The 23,272-nt window shown below is 41.5% G+C and overlaps 3 protein-coding genes and 1 pseudogene across 4 annotated transcripts; 2 read left to right on the forward strand and 2 right to left on the reverse strand.

The window, feature by feature from the left end:
• Positions 1-3,026: 3,026 nt before the first annotated feature.
• On the reverse strand, positions 3,027-4,253 carry LOC136544349 (putative cyclin-dependent kinase F-2). The gene has a single exon (XM_066536546.1). It carries the CDS (start codon positions 4,251-4,253, stop codon positions 3,027-3,029), a length of 1,227 nt encoding a protein of 408 aa, XP_066392643.1.
• Positions 4,254-6,245: 1,992 nt separating this feature from the next.
• LOC136546787 (uncharacterized) lies at positions 6,246-9,054 on the forward strand (annotated as a pseudogene).
• A 6,391-nt stretch (positions 9,055-15,445) lies between these two features.
• Positions 15,446-18,375, forward strand: LOC136542331 (uncharacterized). Of its 2 annotated transcripts, none has more exons than XM_066534716.1 (7): positions 15,446-15,596; positions 16,036-16,094; positions 16,305-16,461; positions 16,828-16,994; positions 17,292-17,580; positions 17,688-17,842; positions 17,939-18,375. In XM_066534716.1, the coding sequence occupies exons 2-7, from the start codon at positions 16,067-16,069 to the stop codon at positions 18,100-18,102; spliced, it is 960 nt and encodes a 319-aa protein (XP_066390813.1). In that variant the 5' UTR covers positions 15,446-15,596; positions 16,036-16,066; the 3' UTR covers positions 18,103-18,375. The 2 variants fall into 2 exon arrangements, with proteins under 2 accessions (XP_066390813.1, XP_066390814.1); XM_066534717.1 differs by having other exon boundaries at positions 15,462-15,596; positions 15,992-16,094.
• Positions 18,376-19,198: 823 nt separating this feature from the next.
• Positions 19,199-21,559, reverse strand: LOC136542332 (GTPase activating protein 1-like). Its single transcript, XM_066534718.1, has 3 exons — positions 21,287-21,559; positions 20,080-20,175; positions 19,199-19,784 (listed from the first exon to the last, which is right to left on the reverse strand). The coding sequence occupies exons 1-3, from the start codon at positions 21,416-21,418 to the stop codon at positions 19,497-19,499; spliced, it is 516 nt and encodes a 171-aa protein (XP_066390815.1). The 5' UTR covers positions 21,419-21,559; the 3' UTR covers positions 19,199-19,496.
• Between the last annotated feature and the right edge of the window lie 1,713 nt (positions 21,560-23,272).

Raw genomic sequence — 23,272 nt, forward strand, 5'->3', positions numbered from 1 at the left:
TTGCACTACACATGAGTAGATCTACACTGTGAATATATAATATGGTATGCTTTAGTATATATTTTTTGCTGTAGCTTTAGATCTATGTTTTTTTGTAATTAATTCATAACTGCAGTTTCTATGGTCCAATTGTGGTGGAATTTTTATGGTGGGTTAATTATTGTATGCTTGAGTTGTAGTAAAAATTTTATACTCATTGGATCATGTATAACTTAGTTATAGATTTATTTAAGCATACACCTAAATAAATCTATAACTAAGTTATACAAGATCCAATGAGTATGAAATTTTTACTAAAGTTCAAGCATACAATAATTATCACACCATAAAAATTTCACCATGTGGAGTCCTACAAAATTGGATTATTCTATTTTATGATTTTTCTATGATTTTTCAAAGATTCAGCCGAAATAAAGAAAAAAAGACAAAGACAAAACCGCCTTTGAAAACCACTTATAACATAAAACGAACGGTTTTAAAAGTTCAAGGAGGTGGTTTACCCGGTTTTAGAGTTCAGGGAGGCAAAACAGACTTTCTCAAAAGTTGAATAGGTAATGTGGACTTTTTACTCCAATTTTCTCTCTAAACTATAAAACTCATCCGAGGGTAAATCAAACTAGAAATATTTTTCTAACGAAAACCATATAAATTCATAAATTTATCTAAATAATTTTACATTTAATGCAATTAAAAATCATAAAATCTAGTTTGATCTTAGAGAATTTAAGAGAATTGTTTTACCTAAAAAAATAAAAAATAGTTTCATTTTTTTTAATATGCTCTATCTTATGGTGCCTAGCTTAAAACTGTATGAATCTTTATGGACACGTCAGATAATTTAAAAATATTTTTTATGAAGTCTAGTTCATCCTCAACATAGTCTAATTTATCTCCTTCATAGATAATTAACTTGGCGCCACGTATTCGTTGGATTATGCTCCCCAACGCATTGCTCCAACTCCCAGCTAACAAACCCACAGTCCCATCTAGAACCGAAGATATATTGAGTATTTCTATCTATCTAAAAAAGATAGATATCAGTTCTTGGGTTTAGCTTTTGTTTCCAGATGAAGGGTAGTATTTTCACCCCTCTAAGGATACAACTTTGAGTCTAAAGTGGAATTGATTAAGATTTAGTTCAGTTTCTTCTATGAAAGTTTGCTCATCTATTTGATGCCATACCATTCTACGGAGTATAGAACATGTATCTGTGAATTGTACCTTCCTTCACTCATTTTTTTAAGACAGGTGTTCCTTGACAAAATCACATGGACTTTTGAGAGAGAGGGCTCATCTTCCTCGTCTTCTTTCTCCCTCTCCACTGTCTCTTCTTCTTTCTCCTTCCTCCTTTTTTTTATCCGTGGCTACAAAATTTAGAGGAGGCATCATGGACAACATGGGGGGTAGGGGAGTTAATTGGAGCCCTCAACCTCCACGTTGGATCTGCCCTGTGTGCGGTTTGTTGTGGATTGGAGGTTAGAACTATATAGCATGCCCCAGAAGAATATATTTTTAGACAATGGAAAGATATCTGGCTTCATCCTCTAAAGAGAGGAATCAGACCACCTTATTACAAGAATCACACCATTACAACTAGAATGAGTTTGCGTAGCAAATTTGACTCATAACTCAATTCTTAAAATAACAAGCCATCAAATGACGCAAAGAATAGATAACTTCCTAGTTCCAAATATCATAGGTTGCCACATCACCCGACATTTTTGTTTTGATTGCAACCTCAGTTTCAGTCTACAAATTTCTCTGTTGCAACTACTTACATGTATTTGTTTTTTTGAAAGATCCAGAATTTTCGGCATGCATGAAAAAGAAGAAGAGAGTTGGTCCAGTTTACGAGGGGAACCGGGCTTGAAAACTATGCGAACCCCATTCTAAAACCTACATTGTCTACAGCTATGACAATAAATGACAGGAGCCTTCCATGTGTCATCATTACCAAGCTTTGCAAAATGAGGAGCAGCTCCAAGTTCATGGCGAAAGACCTCAGCCTAATCTCAAAGCACATGTATTTGTTTTGAACTTTGGACAAAGTCAATTTTACTACAATCTACAACAGTGTAGCACCGGCACTGCCGAATTTTAAACACAAAATTTCCCCTCTATCTAAAAACAACGGCACTAGGGGACATTGTCTTGCAATTGCAAGTTGCAACCTCCATTGAACTTCCATTGGATGTTTCATTGCTGTCCTTTCAAATTTCATAACGCGTGGCCCACGAAATTAGGATTGTATACCGTAGAAGGTTGGGTTAAGAAGAAGAGGGTCCATTGGATGTGGGATAGACTGATCCGATGTCCGAAGTTCACGGCTACAAAAAAATCAGAAGTCGTTTGTGTTGGTGCATTTTTATGTAATCGCGTTCACAAGAACGAACAGCCATTAGTTGATGGAAGGCACATTTACAACGTGTTTGGTTCGGGGAGTCGTCACGTCCAGAATTAGCATGTCCGGCATGGATTCACTACTGCTAGGATCCGATATTGACTTGATGGAATCATCCGGTGATGGACGAGTTGGCTCCATGGGGCAAATCAAACGTTGTGTCTAGGCTCGGACACATGTTCGGATGATTCGCACGGCTCCACTACCCAAACAAAACCAGGGTTCAAAATTTCAGCGAAATTTCATGAATTTCGGTAATTTCGGTGGTGACCGAAACAAAATTAAAAAATTTATAATACACTAATAAATTTGCTATATATAACTCTAGACTTGATAGTTTCTATTGTTTATGTTACATATTCTTCAAGAATGCTAATATTTGTTTTGATCTTTTTTTATAGAAAAAAGCATACTTCATGTGTAAGCCTCTAAAAAAAATTCGGCCGAAATTCACGAGTTTAGGTAATTTTGGGGGTGATTTTTTTTTTCTAATACCGAAAACCCTGAACAAAACACGCTCTGTTGATAAGAGTTGCGTTGATAAACTTTTTAAAAAAAAACATCGACGACAGCAGCTAATCGTCACATGGATGATTCTATTTGGCTCATCACATGCACAGGACAATCACTGCAGCAATCCTAGAGCACGCCTAACGAATGACGTGGCCAGTGACCACGGTTTGCTGGCCACGGCAGCGATCATGGTAACCGCGGTCGTCCTCTCCGAAGCAACAGCGTCGTCAACATTGTCTGTGAACCACGGGCACTGGAGCGCGGCGGCCGCCGTCAGCCGCTTCTCGGGATCACAAGTCAAGAGCCCTTTTAGGACCTGGAATCCGTCCCCCGACAGGATCTCCTCCGAGACCAGCTCACGCAGCCGGTTGCGGCTGCTGCCGTGACGGTCTCGCAGCTGCCGCGCTCGCCACACCTGCACCTTGTCGTCATGTACCTGGGGCTTGAGGGCCTGCCACGCCCTCTTGCACGGCACGCCGAGCACGTCGAAGATCTTGAAGAGCTGCTTGGCCTCGTCGTCCTCGTCCTTCGCTGCGACTGCGAACGGTGGCTTGCCGGTGAGGATCTCCACCATGACGCAGCCGAGCGACCACACGTCCGAGAGCGTGTCGTGGTCGGCGTTCTTCACCAGCACCTCCGGCGCCATGTACGCCATGGTTCCAGCGAAGGCCTGCGGCGGGTCCTTCTCGGCCACAGACTTGGCCACCCCGTAGTTGCAGATCTTGACGGCGCCGCCGCTGTTGCCCACGAGGATGTTGTCGGGCTTGATGTCTCGGTGGACGACGCCGTGCCGGTGCATCGCCTCGGCGCCGGCCAGCAGCTGCCGCATGACGCGGCGCGCCACGGCCTCCGGGAACGGCCGTCCGCCGCGGTCTGCCATGACGGCCCTGAGGCTCGGCCCGACGTAGTCCATGACGATGGAGTAGTCCGTGGTGCCCGGCGCGCGCGCGACGGTGCGGAACGCGACGAGCGACGGGTGGCCCCCGCCGGCCGCCGTGAAGCAGGCCTCGGACAGGACGTCGGCGGCGCAGCTCCCGCCGCTCCTGCGGTGGAGGGACTTGACGGCGACGGCCTGGCCCGTGGCGCGGTGGCGCGCCCTGACGACGACGCCGCGCTCGCCCTGGCCGACCCTGCGCCCCTCCTGCTTGTACCCGCGGGCGTTGGCCATGCGCCGCTTCCGCCTGCAGGCCCTGGGCCTACCCTCGGCGGCGGTGGCGGCGACGTCGTCGACCATCGCCGAGATGGCTGCGGCTCGCCTGCCGCTGATCGCCGTCCCGGTGCGGCGGTGTTCTTGGATGACGTCGCAGAGCGCCGCGACCCGGGCGGCCACCGAGGTCATCTGCGTGGGGTCTGGGTTGGCCATGGAGCGAGCTGGCGACGGTCTCAGCTTGCGTGGCGGTTGACACGGCGATCGATCGAGGATCTAGATGAGAAGTTTGGTGATCACCGGAGGGAGACTCAGGGGGATTTATATGGAGGAGAGGAAAGGAACCGATTGGTGACCGGACTCGGAAATCCGCACGTAGTCTAGTCTTGCTCGTTCCGTCGGACTTGCAGATATGACATTGCCTGCCGATTGACTAATCTTACGAGTCGGAAATAGAGCAGAGGTTTAGAGCTGATATTACGAAGCCGCCGTATTTCTAAAGGTAATTCCATCGTAAAGATTTAACGCATGTTTGCTCTAAAGAAGATTTGGACCTCGTGGTATATATATAAGCATAACTAGAAAGTAGTGTCCCTCTCTTTCCTTTCTTTCCTTTTTCTCTTATATCTACAACAAGTTCTTTAGATTTGGACCACCGTCGTCTAGTTCCCTCTCTTCCCTTTTTCTCTTATATCTACAACAAGTTCTTTAGATCTAATTCAGTAATTCATTTAGTTTTAGTCAAGACAAATTTACCAATGAAATCAAATAATTTTTGGTTGATATCTTATTACCTGTGATGATTTCGGTGATTGTGACGACGAGATCACCGTTGTAGGCATCGATTTTCATTGGCAGACGATCAAGTTGTGGTCATTATCTACAAGGGGAGTGACGCTCCTCGACACTCTCAACGAGTACATTTACTTTAGATCATTGATCTCATCGTTAATAGTTGCCGAGGGGAAGTCAAGAATTGGAGGTGCTAAATGTGCAACCAATATTGTATCTAATGAGACGCAAAAAAAAAATATTGTATCTAATGGTACAACCGCCGATGTGCAGTGTCAAATATAAACAGAAAAAAATTGTCAAAACCAGCCATTTAAGAAAGCATATCAACTTATCATACAAAAAAACTTCTCTAAAAAGAATATCACACTAGATTTTGCTTGACCCTAGCTTTAGCGTAAAATTCACAAGTGGTTCCTAAACTTGAACAACGGTGTCATATAGAACTCTAACCCTTAAAATTTAATATTTTAGTCCTCGAACTTATACGATGGTGTTACTCATGTCCTTAACTCTTAAATTTTGATATCGAGGTCCTAAACTAGTACAATGATGTTATCTAGGTCTCCAAACTTGACATCCACCCATATATGACACTAATACGGTATACCAATTGTGTGTGATGTATAAGTTTCGGGCTAGATTATACCCTTGTACAAAAATTTAGGAGCCAAACATAAAAACCCAAGAGTTGAGGACACAAGTGACACTGTTGTAAGAGAAAATTCCTTGCTTAGCATTAGAAAAATGATACAATTCCTTCTTTAGCAATGAAAAATAAAAATTCTCCAATACATGACTGACTTTATTTTTGGTTCCCTAAATAGCATAGTCATTAGATCTAACCTCTATCACTATTAACTTGGGAAAAAACTGTTGTACCCTTGTTTTTCATGTATAGTACATTGTCCAAAAAATTGTGTCATAATTCATAAATTATCTGCAAAAATATTATATACTGTAAAAATATATTCAATGTAAAAATGGCATGTTTAAAAATATGTTAAGAAAATCACTTTAACGTAACGTTGGTGTCACACCAAAAAATAATAAGGGCAAAACAATATTTTCTCCACCAAATTGACAGCGTTAGAGGTCACATCTAACGGTGTTGCTACTTTTTGGAGAGAGAAAAACCTAGTGTTTTATTGGGAACTTTTATGTTTCAGCGCTAAATAAGGAATTTTATTAGATGACAGGTAAATTTTGCACCCAATTTATGTTTGTGAAGAGGCATCCCGCCTCCCCGTGCTCGTGTCCACAAAACCCTCCTCGTGTCGCGCAGCCCCCGGCTTCACCTTTCCCCTGCACAGCTCCGTACAAAACCCCATCTGCGGTGAGGGTTCCTTCACCGAGAAAGCATCTCGAGGTGATCTCTGTCTCTCCATCTTCTTGTCGCGGCTCTTCCAGTCTTCTAATCTCACACAATCCGTAGGAAAGCTTGTTCCTTTTTCGTAGCGCGTGTACGGCGTCGGCGATCGTGGGCTTGCACGGTTGCAAGAGTTCCTGGATTTCTCTTTTCATCTACCTGTTCGTGCGGTGGGGTTTGGCCATTCTTTGAAATTGAGACCCTTAATTTTGTTTGCTGCTAGTATGAAAGATTTCTCGAAGTTCTTAACAACGCAGCCTTCGTTATTTGCTGATGGCATTAGGATTGATCTTAATTGCAGAGGATTGCTGGGAAGAGGGAGTGGTTGAGCCATGGGCAACTCTTGCGCCAAAGGTGCTGGTACGGACTGATTTACTGCTCTCCTCAATGCACTAGACCATTTGTTAATCGTTACTGTACCATTTGGGCCTGTTCGCTTGCAATTATCAGCCGGCTTATCAGCTCAGTATTTTTCTCTCACAGCAAAACAGCTTCAGCCGGCTAATCATTACTGTACCAACGTTGTTCAGCGTGCTTGGTACTTGCTACGGATCACACGAGCAACAATCACTTCTTCTCGCATTTTTTAGATTTTTCTTTAAGATTTCACTAGTGGTTTTTGCTCTTGTTCTGATCTTTCTTACTATTGTCCCTGTTATTGTTTCCAGGCCGATCAAACCCATGTCTGGCCAATGCCACACCTCCTCCAGGTTCTCCAGGGGAGCAGACAACCTCCAATGCCAAGACAACGTCCAATGGCACGCCTTCCCCAGGAGAGCAGATAACGTTCAATGCCAAGACAACGTCCAATGCCACACCTTCTCCACGGGAGCAGACATCCTTCAAGTGGGTCATTGATGGCTTCTCCTCGCTTCTTGACAAGGATCAAGGATGGACACAATCCACTGTATTTGAAATCATGGGCGTAAAATGGTATGGTTAGATGTTGCCCTTTTTGTCTCTTTGGTTAAAATTGCATTGTTCTTACTTCTTACAGCCAGAACTATTCAATGTTTACTTGGTTCATATATATCATGCCTGAAAAACTTAATGACTTCAGAAGTCTAGCCAATAATGAAATGCCTTCTTTGTACATCTTCCCCAACATGTAAAGGGTTTTCATAGGTTTATGTAAGAACTTTTAAACTAGAAAACATGGCCAGCAAGTCATTCATCTCATGAACAGGCTCTGTTTTGGCTCATTTGCAGGTATCTAAAACTGAATCCAAAGTACAAAACGATCAATGATGATGAGGAGTATGTCTCTCTCAAGCTTCAACTGGCGCAGACACTGTCGTTGAGGCATCTTTCAAGTTCATGATATATGATCAGTCCAACGGAAAGCATAGGGAGCAGCTAGGTAAAGTAGCAAATTACTCACACTGAGAATTGATTATATCTGATGGAAATAACTGATGCATTACGCACATTGACTCAAAATCTTCCTAGTTACGTTGTCAGATATAACTTGTAAACTTTTAATGTTTTTTCCGAGAATTGATTATAGTTTTATACTCATCTGCCCAAATGGTCATTTGAAACTGCAAACTATAACTTACAATCTTTAATGCTTGTTTGTTTTTATAAAACCTTCTATTTGGTTTCATGTCTCCATTTAGTTTTACTCTGGAAACAACGTTTTTTCATTCCGTCTTAAGCCATATCTTGTGGTGGTAATTAAGTACCTTTCTATGAAGAAAATATGTATGCTTGGAATATTTTTTATTCTGTAGTTAACCACAGCTTCCAGACTGCAAGTACGACCTCTGGCATCTCGTGCATGTTACCCCTGAAAACACTAGACGAACAGTCCTCTGGATTTCTTGTCGACAACAGCTGCGTATTCATCAAAGTTGCCACTATCAAAGCCAACACGATGTTAGAAACACTGTTTGTCAGGAAGATGAACGTCTTCAACGAGGCCAAAGTTTACACTTGGAAAATTGAGGATTTCTTTGCTCTGAAGAACACATCCTACTCACCAGAGTTCGAAATCGGTGGATACACATGGTGATAACCTCTTCAGCTTGCAATACTTGACATGTATACATGACTGATGTTGATAACATAATCTGAACTTTCTTAAAATGCTAAGAATGGCTCTATACAACAGAAGTTTTGAAAATTTACGTAAACACAAATATAATAGTTTTACACATTATTAACTTGATTCTATGATGCTGTCAAATTTGCAGGTTAATCCGTATGTATCCATCTCGTGATGGTAATCACATGTCCTTATTTCTGGGAATGAACAAGACAAGTGACCTCCGCAAAGACTCTGGGAACCTGGTCGAACTTACTTTATCCATAAAAAACCAGGAAAACGGCGACGACTGGAAATTAACAGGTTCACATTTTAGCAAAAATTTTCTTGATGGACTGGTTAGTCCGGATGCCAAATTATCATCATATATTCTTAACTTATTTTTGTTGTGAAATACAGGCAGTGCCCAGTTCTCAAGCAATTGCGGTTGGGCTGGGCTACTGTAGCTATAGAGTTGAACTGGGATGGGCTGAATTTGGGTTATTGTATGCAGCCAAAAAGTTTAGTACCATACCGTAGATTCTCACTTCACCGAACCAGCTTAAATAGCCAGGTCAAGGACGCGTAGTAACCTTCGATTAACCGTTTTGCGCGAAGCGAGGACGAAAACGCAAACAGGTTACTAAGTAGGTGGGGCCCACCCCTCAGTAGAGTGGGCCTAGGCCGTGTACCGGGCCTAGGGTGTTACACTGGGGATGGGATAAGTTCATTTCGCTGGAGGATTTCAAGGACGCATCAAAAGGTTATCTCATCAAAGGCAAGTGTTGCATTGAGGCTGAAGTCGCAATCATTGGCTCTTCCAACACAGAGTACTCTCAGTAATTTGTGAGATCTCATTATTAGTGTTTATCCTCGCTAGAACCAGCTATATTTTACGTTCCCTGTCACCATGGCATTGAGACTCTCTATTGCTTGGAACTAAAGATATCTAAACGTTTCAGCTCTTCAGGCTTCGTTCTATCGAAGACACCAAATATACGTGCTTTGACTATTTTGAATGTGATCTAAGTTGCTAATATATGCAAACTGAGATCTTTCTTATTATTTTAGGTTATATTCTGGTAATCTTTCTTGATTGCACAACCATGCAACGAATGATTTTGCAGTTCTTTTTTTCTTTTCTTTTTTATTTTTTCTGTCGGGACGTATCAGTCATGCTCTTCTTGTGAACAATACGATCAGCCGTGCCGGTGCATCACCTCGGCGCCGGCCAGCAGCTGCCGCATGATGCGTCCCGCCTCGGCCTCCGGGTACGGCCGTTCCCCGCGGTCTGCCATGCGGAACGCGACGAGCGAGGGGTAGCCCCCGCCGGCCGCCACGAAGCAGGTCTCGCGCAGGACGTCGGCGGCCCAGCTCCTGCGGTGCAGGGACTTGACGGCGACGGCCTGGCCCGTGGCGCGGTGCCGTGCCGTGACGAGGATGCCGCACTCACCCTGGCCGAGCGCCCGTCCTATTTGTATCCGCGGGCGTTGGCCATGTGCCTCTTCCGCCCGCAGGCCCTGGGCCTACTCTCAGGCGGCGGCGGTGACGACGACGTCGTCGACCATCGCGAGATGGCAGCGGCTCGCCAGGCGCTGATCGCCGTGCCGGTGCGGCGGTGTTCTTGGATCACGGGGGTCTGTTCGGCTGGTATTAAAGCCGGCTCCGACTGAAGCTGTTTTACTATGAGAGAAAAATAATGTATAACTGATAAGCCGGCTGATAAGTTCAAGAGACCAGACGCAGAGCGCTGCGACCCGCATGTAGTCTAGTCTTCGTTCCATCGGACTTGCACATGACATTGCAGCTGCTGCCTGCCGATTTACTAATCTTCCACATGAGTCGGAAATAGAGTAGAGGTTAAGAGCTGATAGTACGGAGCCGTATTTCTGAAGGTAATTCCATCGTAAAGATTTAACGCGTGTTTGTTCTGTACTAGTGGACATGCACGTGGATAAAAGTCAATAGCCAATCATTGAGATTTGATAAAGGAGTTTTAACAATAAATTTTCAAGGATATTTCTATAATGCATGATGATACAATTACATATACAACCACAATTTATCATGATATGGTTCGTTTTATTATTGATTAATACCAATTAATGTCACTCAAGTAAGCTTAAATATATTAATAAAAGTTTATCACAAAAGTTACATATGACAAATCAATACCCCAAGGGACATATATTACTTTGTTCTGTCTTTTCGTTAGGGGTTTTGCATAATGATCACTCTGAAATAGTTTGCTTCTGAAGTTTTCGAAGAACTATCCCCTAAATATCCCCACTGCTACATCATAATTCTACCAATTTACTCAAGAGTCAGCTGAAGCTTATCCAGACAGACCACACCTGCAAACAAACATCAGCTTTTCCTATCAAAAAGCTATGATGCCCATTTCAGTTACCAGAGAATCAAAATAACTGATATATTTCTTTATTCCTTTTTATTTTAAGGGCAGCTTAGAACTATATAGGTCCATTTCTGATAAAGAAAACAAGTTCACAGTATAGTATAGAGTATTCATCTGCTTCTATGCCTAGTAAATTATTTGCTGTAATAATTGTGGTGGTGTGACAAAGAACAAAAGAAGGCATTGGCGGTTTACCTCTTGATCTGGTGACACAAGAACTTTCCTGGTCAGGATGTTTTCACCTTTCTAATGAAGTAGCTATCACTTCTTGCTTTCTCTACAAAATAAACACCAAGACAAATAAAAATACAAAATCTAAGAAATTAGAACAAATAATCCAGTCTGACATAATCTAATTAAATTATATAGATTATTAAATGTAGGAAATAAATCACCTAAGATAGACCACATAAGTATTGTGACACTATAAATGGCTACATCACAGACCTTGAATGGCTCACAACAAAGAAATTCTGGTGTCATCCATTCTGGCTACAGGGCAAGAACACTCTAGTGGCAAGAAACCAATGAGTAGAGCAAGGGATTTGGATCATGCTATGCTATCTGGGAGATGGAATAACCTTCATGTTATGCATACCAGTCAAGCCAAGAGGATGGAAATCCCGGAGAACAAGGTGGTTCTCTGTTCCATCACCATCAGTAACCAACTTGTAGCCCTTACCCATCAAATGGTTACCAAGGGCAACTGCGTTTGCCTTGACCTGCTGGATATAGGCCTTGAATACAGGTGACATGACTTGTTTCAAGGCTACAGCTAGAGCAGCAATCTGGTGATTGTGAGGCTCCCCCTAGAGCGATGAGAACACATCCAAGTTGATATTGTCCCCATAGTCATACAGGCACCCTCAGGCTGACCCTTTTTCGGAGGCTTTGAGCGCTTCCTGTTGGTCCTCAAAGACTCCTGTTGGTCGTAGTGCCACATTGGAGTGCATAGAAGGATTCAAAGCCTCCTATAGAAGAGCGAAGAAACTAACATGGATGAAAAAAATAAAAGATACAGAATATGGGAGTTCTGCAGGAACTGGGAAAATTAGAAAGCTTAATTTGTAAATTTCAAATTTCTGCATTCATAACTACCGTGGCCAAATAATAATATCATGTCAACATGCATTTTGTGTTCCATTTGTATGTTCATATAATAGAAAAGGGCTCCTCAAGTTCAGAGTTCATGACAATGAACTCTATGAAATTTTACTCCCTAACTCAGCTAGGCCATCTTGTAGGACAAATTTATAACCGTCACAATAGAATTTTAGATACCTTTCAGGTTTATTTTGGCACGTGAAGTTTGAGTTGCTTTAGACCGTTACAATTTAGTTTCTTTAGTCGCCACACTAACACGACCAAAGAAATACTTGGACAGGTATTGCAAGTTCAGAATTGAGGTTGGGCGGTGCAATGCTGTTGCCGTATGTTGTGATTTGGCCACTCCGCCTCAGCGGCAACGGGAAGAGATGACAGAGGTGCCGGTGCCCAACCCCATTGACCTGCAGCTGCAACACGTAAATCGGAAGAGAGCAATTAGATTTTGGTAGGCAAAAGGAGGACCGGCAGATCAAGAGGGGATCAGGAACACGACATGATCCAAAACGGATGGTGATGGAGGGGCACCAGAGATCCGTACCTTGTCAACTTCGGCGGCTGCGACGACGCGACCTCGTCACTGCTGTACCCGCCGTCGCGTCCTTCGTGGGCGCCGGCGATGCCGGCGCGCCCTTCTCCTCTTCCTCCCCAGCCCGGTGTCTCGGAACTCGGAAGAGTCCAGAATTGGACTATTGGAGAGGTGAGAAGGATGGGAATCGAAGGCGTAGTTGAGATGCTGATGTGCTGCCGTGGGTACAGAGCGGGTAAGAAAAAATTTCGGTGAATAAAATTCTTCGACGGATGGTGTCGAGCGTGGCAGGAACGCGTAAGATAATCTTACGGACTAGAGTAAGATTAATTTACACAATTAGATTTAAAGACCCTAGTCATCCTATGGCTCTCATGTAATGTGGGTAAGAAAATTTTAGGTGAAAAGGTATTTTCAATTCTTTCGCTATGGACTACAGTAAGATTAATTTACACCATTAGATTTAAAGACCCGAGTCATCCGACGGCTCTCATGTAAGGTGGGTAAGAAAATTTTAGGTGAAAAGGTATTTCCAAATCTTTCGCTCTTTTATAGTAATAATATAGATATAGATATAGATAGACAGATAGATATAGATATAGAGTATAGATAAAAATAAAAGATTTGGAACTCGGTAACTACATAGTACCGTCCTTTCATCCTCCTCGTCACGGTTGTCATCTAGGGTTTCTTTCTTTCTTCCTCCTCGGTGAGTTTATTGGTGACAAAGAGAGGAAACCTATCTCTGTCTCCAACCATTCTTTAAATCTAATTCTTTAGTTTTAACTAAGATTAATCTACCAACAAAATTAGATGATTTTTGGTCAAAATCTTGTTAACTGTGATGATTTTAGCGATTGTCACGACGAAGTCGTTCTTGCAGGCGTCGATTTAATCGGCAGGCAACCTCTTGAACACTCCCAACAAGAGCAACTCCATGTCATCGATCTCATCATCGATGATCACAAATAGAAAATCAAGAATTGAAAGGTGATTTATATACAACTTATGTTGCATCTGACAGTACAAATGTCGATGCATAGCATCAAATAAGCCATTAATAATAAACTTGCTATCACATAGAGAAAAAAAACTTCTCAAAGCCAACTATGTAGGAAAGCATACCAAAGGTTTCATACAAAGAATTTTCTCCAAAAAGACTATCACACCTGATTTTGTTTGACCCTGGATCTCTAACCCTCAAATTTTAATACTTGAATCCCCAAACTTATACCACGGTGTCACTTGAGTCTTCAACTCTTAGATTTCGATTTCTGAGATCCTAAACTTGTATAACTGTGTTGTCTAGGTTCCAAACTTTCACGTCATAGATGACGCTGATGTGGTTATTAATTACGCGGGACATGCAAGTCCTGAAACTTAGATTAGTAGATTATATCATTATATCATTGTACAATTGTACAAGAATTTAGGATCCAAACATTAAAATTTGAGAGTTAAGGACAGAGTGACACTGCCGTATATATAGGACGTAAATATCAAAATTCTAATCTATATAATCTATAATAATATATAATAATAATGAGGCAAAATTTCAGCCAATTTTTTTCGTCCATCCACTTTTTTTCGTCTCCCTCTAACTGTCGAACAATGTAGAGTTTCTTTCGTCCAGACTTATATATATAACATGGGCTCATACGAGTTAGAATAGCTCGCATCTAAACCGATATGGAGTCCGATTCTAAGATTATTGGGTTCTATTGTAAGACACATACACGTCTATCTATATATCTATAATATATATAATCTATGTCTAATATTAAAGAGCCAAAATTTCCCTCCACCTTTTTTTTGTCCGACCCTCCCCTAACTAATTCTAAATGTGGAAACTATCTTGTGTGGCGAAACTTCTTGAGATAATCTAAATAGGAATTCTAATCCAAATAGACTATTTGATATTATCTAACATGCAAGGCTTTTTGTCCTGAAAAAGAATCCAAATCTAAATAGAAAAGGATAAAAATACAAATTGGGCATATAGTCCTGCGTAGCTTGAATAGGAATCCAAATGTAAATAGAAAAGGATAAAAATAGAAATTAGACAAATATAAATTAAACGAAGCCAAACTTTTTTTATTTTATCATATCTCCACCATGCATGATCCCGCGTTCGTCTTCAGTTTTATTTGCTTTCAAAAAAACGTGCACATGAAAACTAGTCGGTTTCACTCTAATCTACATCTGACGCGAGTTCGTATGGTCGTCCTAGACAACAGGTTAATCCAAACAAACTCAACGTAAAACTTATATATGGGTTAAATTGAATTTTTGGCATGTCCATCTGACTACATCCATTTAGAACAGTTGACCATGTTTCGATCTATCCAAAAATAAATTAATCTACATTTATATATTTATATATCATTTATAAAGCATAGATCATTTTATATTGGTATGTCACTTTCTCACATGTTTGTACAAGTTAGATCAGCACATCTAACTAGCTAAACATGATACGGTGCGAAGTATACAATCTAAAATGAATATGAAGATATAATGTAACCGTTAGATAATAAATCTTTAAATTTCTGTGCTCACGTAAGTTAGAGTGGCTAACGTACGTAGAGGAACCGAGTTTCAAGATGAATCCTAACCCATGATGTGATTATTAATGGTTCTCTAAACTGAAGTCGTCCAAATGACTATGTAATAATTTGTACACCTCGTTGCAACACACGGGCACGTTTGCTAGTAAGAGCAACTTCATGAGACTCTCTATATTATTTCTAAATACTAGCAATAGAGATTTTGGTTAGAAAAATACCTTCCAACATATTTTCTAAATGGTTATCTAAACATAGCCATCTTCTATTCTGGATTTTTCGCTAGCCAAAAATAGAAAACGAGAATAGCTCTCTAGAGTGGTCATGAGATATAGAAAAACGATTAGAGGATAAAAAGATATAGAAAACTATTTTTATGCAAATAATTCTCTAAATGATAATTTATAGCGTAAAATTTAGAAAGGCCTTGTAGATACTCTCAGACGTAAAAGATCTAGATGACACCGAGATCTACATGACACCGTCAAATAAGTTTAGTAACCTCCCGTAAACACCGAAACAACCCGTGAATTTTGCACCGAATTTCTGTTTCCTGGTGAGGCATCCCCTCCTCGTGTGCACAAAACCCTCCTCCCTTCGCGCAGCCCCCGGCTTCCCCTCGCCCTCGCGCAGCTCTCTAGAAAACCCCATCTGCACTTCTGCAGGCCCGTAGAAAACCCCACCCGGTGAGGGTTTGCTTGAAGCCTCGGATCTCCGCCGAGAAAGCATCTCGAGGTGAGCTTTGTCTCTCGATCTTCTTGTCGTGCCTCTTCCAGTGTTCCTAATCTCCCGATCCGTAGGAAAGCGTGTTCCTTTTTCGTAGCGTGTGTACGGCGCCGGCGATCGTGTGCTGTAAGTGCGCAGGGGAGTGGAAGGAATAGGCCGGAAAACATTTAGAGAATCTTACGGTTGCAGAGTTCCTGGATTTCTCGTGGATTTTAAAGGAGTTTCGGGCTTTGCGGATGCGAGTTGTTAGTTTTCTTGATGAATAGATTGTTCATTAGTAGTGTTCGAGAGCTTCTTTTTGATCTACCTGTTCGTGTAGCGGGGTTTAGCCGTTCTTTGAAATTGAGACCCTTGAGTTGTTGTTTCCTGCTAATATGCAAGATTTCTCCATCTTAACCCCACAGCCTTCGTTATTTCCTTATGGCATGAGGATTGATCTCAATTGCAGAGGATTCCTGGGAAGAGGGAGCGGTTGAGCAATGGGCAACTCTTGCGTCAAAGGTGCTGGTACGGATTTTCTTCTTAAAGTTTACTGCTCAATGCGCTAGACCATTTAGTTAATCATTGTTGTACTAACACGTTATTCAGCATACTTGCTACGGGTCATCACGAGCAACATACACTTCATCTCAGCATTTTTTTTTTCTTTCTAGATTTCACTGCTGGTTTTTGCTCTTGTTCTGATCTTTTTTTATTATTGCCCCTCATTGTTTTCAGGCGGATCAAACCCAGGTCTGGACTTGACGTCCAATGCCACACCTCTTCCAGTGGAGCAGACAACCTTCAAGTGGATCATTGATGGCTTTTCCTCCCTTCTGGACAAGGATCAAGGATGGACATACTCCAACGTATTTGAGATCATGGGCGTAAAATGGTATCGTTACTACTGTTGCTATTTTTGTTTCTCTGGTTAAATTGCTTCCTTCTTACAGTCAGAAGTATTCAATGTTTCTTTGAGGGGTAACTATTCCAATGTTGACTTGGTTTGTATATATACAACAACAACATAGCCTTTCAGTCCCAAGCAAGTTGGGGTAGGCTTTGGTTTGTATATATCCTGCCTGAAAAACTGAATGACTTTAGAAGCCTAGCAAATAATGAAATGGCTTCTTTGTACATCTCTCCTAACATGCAAATGGTTTTCATAGGTTTATGTAAGAACTTTCAAAATACAAAACATGGCCAGCAGTCATTCATGTCATGAACAGGATCTCAGTGCTCTGTTTTGACTCATTTGCAGGTATCTGAAACTGAATCCAAAGTACAAAAAGATCATTGGTAAGGAGGAGTATGTCTCTCTCAGGCTTGAACTGCCGCAGGGTTCAGTGAAACTTGACACTATCGTTGAGGCATCTTTCAAGTTCATGATATATGATCAGTCCAATGGAAAGCACAAGAAGCAACTAGGTAAAGTAGCAAACTATATATTCCTAGTTACACTGTCAGATATAACTTTAATGTTTTTTTTTTCTCTGAGAATTGATTATAGTTGTATACCCATTGGCCCAAATGCTCATTTGTAACTGCTAGCTATAACTTAAAATCTTTAATGCTTGCTTTTTTTACAAAACCTTCTATTTGGTTTTATGTCTCCATTTAGTTTTTCTCTGGAAACAATGTGTTCCCATTTTGCTTCAAATTTGTTATGGTAATTAAATACCATTTTCTGAGAAAATATATATGCTTGGATTTTTTATTGTGCAGTTAACCACAGCTTCCAGACTGCAAGTACGAGCTCTGGCATCTCATGCATGTTACCCTTGAAAACACTAAACAAACAGTCCTCTGGATTTCTTGTCAACAACAGCTGCATATTTGGTATTGAGTTCATCAAAGTTGCCACTATCAAAGCCAACATGGCGTTAGAAACACTGTTTGTAAGGAAGATGAACGTCTTCAACGAGGCCAAAGTTTACACTTGGAAAATTGAGGATTTCTTTGCTCCGAAGAACCAATCCTACTCACCAGAGTTCGAAATCGGTGGATACACATGGTGATAATCTTTTCAGCTTCAATACTTGACATGTATACATGACTGAATGTTGGTAGCATAATCCGAACTTTCTTACAGTGCTAAGAATGCTTCTATACCAATTGCAGGTCTATCACTATGTATCCATCTTGCGATGGTAACCATGTGTCCTTATTTCTGAAAATGAAGAAGACAAATGATGTCCCCAAAGACTCTGGGAACCTGGTCGAATTTACTTTATCCATCAAAGACCAGGAAAACAGCAAGGACAAGAAATTACCAGGTTCGCATTTTAGCAGAAATTTGCTTGATAGACTGGTTAGTCTGGATGCTAAATTATCATCACACATTCTTAACTTATTTTTATTGGGAAATGCAGGCAGGTGCCAGTTCTCAAACCAATATCCTTGCTGGGGATGGAATAAGTTCATCTCGCTGGAGGATTTCAAGGACACATCAAAGGGTTATCTCATCAAAGGCAAGTGTTGCGTTGAGGCTAAAGTCGCAATCAATGGCTCTTCCAAGACAGAGTACTCTCAGTAATTCGTGAGAGCTCATGATTAGTATTTATTCTCGCTAGTACCAACTATATAGCGTGTTCCCTATATATCACCATGACAGAGACTCGCTTGCTTGGAACTATAGATATCTCAACGTATCCGCTCTAAAGGATTCATTCTGTCGAAGACACCAAATATACGTGCTTTGACTATTTTGAATGTGATCTAAGTTGCTAATATATGCAACAACTGAGATCTTATTATTTTAGGTTATTCTGGTAAATCTAGCTTGATTGCAACGAATGATTTCGCAGCTTCTTTTTTTTTGGGTGTTGCTGTCGAGCCTTATTAGTTATGCTCTTCTTGCAAACAACAAATTCGGCAGGAGCTCTGCGTATCAATTATGATGAAATAATTGTATGTACAGGATGGCCTTTTAATAAGCCCAAACACAACAGCAGCCGTTTTCCATCCTCTTGCTTGTACATTAAAAATGCAGATGTTCCTCAAATGCGGTGAGATCTGAAGCATCCCAAGGGCTTGGTTGGAGGCTGAGAAAACTTACATGGGCCAAATATAGATGTCAAGCATTGTTCCTTAAAAAATGCGAAAGTTCTAAAGCATTCCAAGGGTGTGTTTGGTTGGAGGCTGAGAAAACTCACCTGGGCAGATATCGATCCCAAGTATCTGATTTTGGATGCCTAGGGCAAGGACTGGCCACCCAAATGCCTGTCAGGCTTCAATCCAAACAAACACGTCCTCAAAGCCGATTCACGTCCTTTGAAGGTACTCAACTACAGGAACACACGGAAGATCAGGTGTTTTTAGAAGTGACGGAGAAGAAAATTAGGCTCTTTAATATTAAGGATAGAACTGACGAAACGCTCCTCGTTTGACAAGAGTTTCTAGAAGCGACGGAAAAGAAAATTAGGCTCTTTAATATTAGAGATAGAACTGAGAAAACACTCGTCGCTTGACCTAGAAACGAATGAAAGATTAGGTATTTCTAGAAATGACAAGAAGAAAATTAGCCCGGACGCAGGCATCCCTTGGCAGGGTCAAAAAAATGTTCTTGCTTCCCTACAATAAAATCTGATAGGAGCTAACAGACAAACTTTGCAGGAACAAAGTGAAAGCAATTAACGCCCAATCACTTCTATATTTAAGTTCCAAGTTCTTAATTTACATCTCACTCCACTTGTGTTGACAGGGCGTTTCTTATTGGTGCGCCACAAGCTTTCACAGTCACACCCACATCATGTCACCAGGAAGTACAATAAAACAACACACTCAAACCAACACTCAAACATCACTCATACACCGGAAATCACCACGTTCACGATATAGTTTACAACGAAACACTCAAAGTAGGGACGACCAACTACAACTGCAGCGGCTCCATCAAAGCAACGACCGCAACCCTCATTCAGACAGGCCTCACAGCTTCACACCAGGAACATGAACCCACTCCAGCTGCACCACAATCAGGCCACTCTCGACCTTCTTCAGCTTCAGAATCAAGTCCTGGACCACCTTGCCATCCTTCCACTGAACATGGCTCTCGCCACCAAGGTAGTTTACACCGACTGGGTAGATTGTCTTGATCCTAGTTCCATCAGTGGCATGCTTCAGATCCAGCTTTGCAGCATCATAGATGTCAGTAATGTTGATCTCAGCAACACCCATGCTGTCATCTGCTGTGAACTTGTCTTCATCAAAAACTTCCTGCGTGATATTAGCAATTCAGAAATCAAGGATCATTTTTCCTGGTTATTGCATAGTATATAGTTAGAAACATATGTGGTCAATTTGTTCATATTTGCAGCAATATGAGTGGACCTATGGCAGACATGGTTCCATATCATTCATATTTCTGCCAAGAAGAAATTGTTTTCAGGTTAAAAAATGTTGATTTCATATTTCTAACCATCATATAGTTGTATACTTATATTTTCATAATCTATATCTATATATTTTTCCAATAGCAAACATGATGAACCAATTGAGACAACAAACTTACAAGGTGCACTGGCTTTGTAGGATTTGTCACTGAGAGCTGCAGTACTTCGTTCCATACTGGATTGGGATTCTTCTTCTGGACACTAGTCTTCACCTTCTGTAACAACAGCAAAAGAAAACTTCCATGACGCAAACATCAAGAACAGGAAGCCATAAATTCAATGGGCATCCATGACGTTTGAACAGAAGTCAACTGGATAAAATACAAAAATAGCTTTCAAAATCCTGCAAAACTGTTTAGTAGCGCATTCTATTATGTATTCAGTTGGCAATAGTGCAATTCTGCAACAGTCGACATAAGTGGTTGACTTGACACCACACAAGCCACAATCATACAGAAACTTAAAACTATATAATTGATATATACATTGAAATCGTCAGCCTAGGGGTAACGCTAAGAAAAAGCCATGTTAGTAAAATATCTTGAATTGCCCCAGGCAAATAAAACACTAGTAAGTAATTTCAGTACGTAATATACTAATTTGGTCCTGGAATTATTATGCAGATCACAGAGATACTGCTAAAGTACAGGTTCAATTCATATTCTCGTTTCGCAAACTTGTGCAGGATCAGTCCGTAGTTCAGAAGAAATGTTATCAGCAGTTATTATTTCTTATTTCATTCAAGGTGAAGTTGTTACGGGGTGTGGTGCTCTGCCCCTCGGTTCAACATTCCCCAAAGTGCAGTATAGCCCTTTCGGAGGGACACAGCTACTGGCTGTTGCATTGGTTAAGCACGTTCATGAGAAAGCTAGCACTGCAGTTCATTGCCAGGATTTTCATCCCCGTTTCAGTCGTCGTTGAAAAATGAAAAGCAGTACAACATCCCGGCGTCGAGGTCAACGGCTGCTGGTCAGGTAAGCCCAACTCGCCATCCAATCCACAGACCAGCGAACGTAGCACGGTAACAGGATCCTAAGATGGGAAGGGAACACGGGCAGATTCGCAGCCCATAGAGTGATAGAAGACGACAGAGACAGACGAGCACCTAGGACTAGGAGATCGGGGAAGATCGACAATAATCCCGACATCCGATCCTCCCTCAAGCCGCGGCGCTGACCGTGGACCACGCACGGGTCGTCAACTGCAAACGGGGCCCCGTCGATCACGGGAGATCCAGCCAGGCAATGCTGTGGCCTGTGGGGGAGAAAGGAGCCCAGATGGCAGAGGAAGAGGGAGAAGGCGAGCGGAGCGGGGATGGACATGGACCTGGGCGCCGTACTGGAGGACGACGTAGGGGTCGCTGGTGTGGGTGAGCGGGTCGGCGATGGCCAGGTTGTTGCCCCGCACCACGCGGACGTTGAGCTTCCCGATCACCCCCTCCTTGGACGCCGACGCCATTGTGCGGGTGTGGGTTTGGTGGGAGCGAGCGAGCTGTGGATTGGTGGGGACAAGACAAGCCGAGGCGGAGGCTCCGACAGACACGAGGCCACGAGGGAGGGCGGAGCAGTGGTCTGCTCTGCTCACAACTCACCGGTGGATGCGGCCAACGGCTGGCGGCCGGCGCCGGGTTTTATAGGCGGCGCGGCCTGCCACGTGGATAATTTTGCAACCAATAATTGTGCGATTTCTTTTGATGACAAGAGAAAGCTGGAAGCTAAGAAATAGATATACACCAAGACAAATTCTTAGAAAAGTATATTAAATTTGTATACCATATGAAAATAAAATTGAAGTTCAAAAAATACAACTGTTTTTTTTTTTGCCCCTTTAACTTGAGAGACATGCATACACCCATATACTCACACCAATGAATGTCCGAGAAACTGAACCGGCAGATCATGGGATCGACGAAGTAGCTTAGCATGTGAGCTTTGGTGTAGTTGGTTGGGGGCAATCAGTTTGGCTTGTCACTCACATGACAAACTGTACTTGTCACCATTCCCCTTAATAAACACGGGCACAATTGCACGTTAGCGAATTTTTTTTGGATGGGACAGGTTCCCCTAGCCAACTTAGTTATTTCCAAAAACACCAAATTTTTCAAGATTTTCCGTCACATCGAATACGAAAACGCATACATGAAGCATTAAATATAAATAAAAAATAAAACTAATTACACAGTTTAGACAAAATCTATGAGACGGATCTTTTAAGCCTAATTAGACTATGATTGGACACTAATTACCAAATAACAACGAAAACGCTACAGTGTCGTTTGCCAAATTTTTCGCAATCTAAACTGGGCCCTAGTTTGTTTTTCTTCAACTTACAAAGATTGGTTTCCATCCCAACTGTTGTAAGAAAACAATGATCTTCCTTTCATTTGCTTTGGAGTATTTTTTTTGAAGTCCATGCTTTGTAAGAGCCTGTTTGGCAGACCTCTAAGATCAACTTCTAGTCTGAATAAGGACCTCTACAAAACAGTGTTTTACAACTAGAAAGTTCGGAGCTGAAAAAGGGTAACCTTTCCTAACTCATCCCACACATTTTACATATAGTTTATCTTAGAGAATCTAACAAAACTATTTTCAAATAGAAAATCACTTATTAGAGAACCACTTCTCACAAAGAATTAGAAAAGGAAGAGCTCTACCAAACAGGTTCTAAAATGACCTCACAATTTTACCTGCCTTTGACAAGAGAACATAACATGCAGGCACACAAAAAAGGAAATGCAAGAATTTGGTTGCAATCTAATCTAAAGTAGAGGACACAAGCCCCTTCTACCACAAACAAATGAAAAAATAGGGATCTCTTGATATTGTTTTGACGTGCCCAGGCAAGATATGAGCATCTACGAATTCTGTATCGAGTTAGCGACCACGCCCCCATTCAGGTCCTAGATTGCTAATAGTTAGTTGGTTAATAGCTCATAGCTAATATTAGCTAGCTAACTAGTATTACTCCCTCCATCCTAAATTATAAGTCATTTTAATTTTTTAAGGAGTCAAAGCATCTTAAGTTTGACAAAAACTATAGAGAAAAATACAAATATTTATGAAATCAAATAGGTATACTATGAAAATATAATTAATGAAGGATTTAATGATACTTATTTGGTATTATAAATGTTATTGTTTTATTATATAAGTTTGGTCAAACTTGAGATTATTTGACTCTCTAAAAAAAGTTAGAATGACTTATAATTTAGGACGAAGGGAGTAACTGCTATTAGCCGGTTTGGTCCAATTAGTAAAATAATTGTTAGTTAGATTATTAACTAAATCTCTTTAAATCTAAATTGAACTAATT

This window comes from Miscanthus floridulus, chromosome 3 (assembly GCF_019320115.1).
Source record: "Miscanthus floridulus cultivar M001 chromosome 3, ASM1932011v1, whole genome shotgun sequence".
In the NCBI taxonomy this organism is placed as follows: Eukaryota; Viridiplantae; Streptophyta; class Magnoliopsida; order Poales; family Poaceae; genus Miscanthus; species Miscanthus floridulus.

Excerpts from the sequence above, each read along its gene's own strand:
- LOC136542332 (XM_066534718.1), bottom strand. The coding sequence starts at position 21,418 with ATGGCGTCGGCGTCCAAGGAGGGGGTGATCGGGAAGCTCAACGTCCGC. Across the intron at positions 20,176-21,286 it reads TCCTCCAGTACGGCGCCCAG|AAGGTGAAGACTAGTGTCCA; the intron begins GTCCATGTCCAT and ends CTGTTGTTACAG. Across the intron at positions 19,785-20,079 it reads CTACAAAGCCAGTGCACCTT|GAAGTTTTTGATGAAGACAA; the intron begins GTAAGTTTGTTG and ends AATATCACGCAG.
- LOC136542331 (XM_066534716.1), top strand. The coding sequence starts at position 16,067 with ATGGGCAACTCTTGCGTCAAAGGTGCTG. Across the intron at positions 16,995-17,291 it reads AAAGCACAAGAAGCAACTAG|TTAACCACAGCTTCCAGACT; the intron begins GTAAAGTAGCAA and ends TTTATTGTGCAG. Across the intron at positions 17,843-17,938 it reads CAAGGACAAGAAATTACCAG|GCAGGTGCCAGTTCTCAAAC; the intron begins GTTCGCATTTTA and ends TGGGAAATGCAG.
- LOC136544349 (XM_066536546.1), bottom strand. The coding sequence starts at position 4,253 with ATGACCTCGGTGGCCGCCCGGGTCGCGGCGCTCTGCGACGTCATCCAA.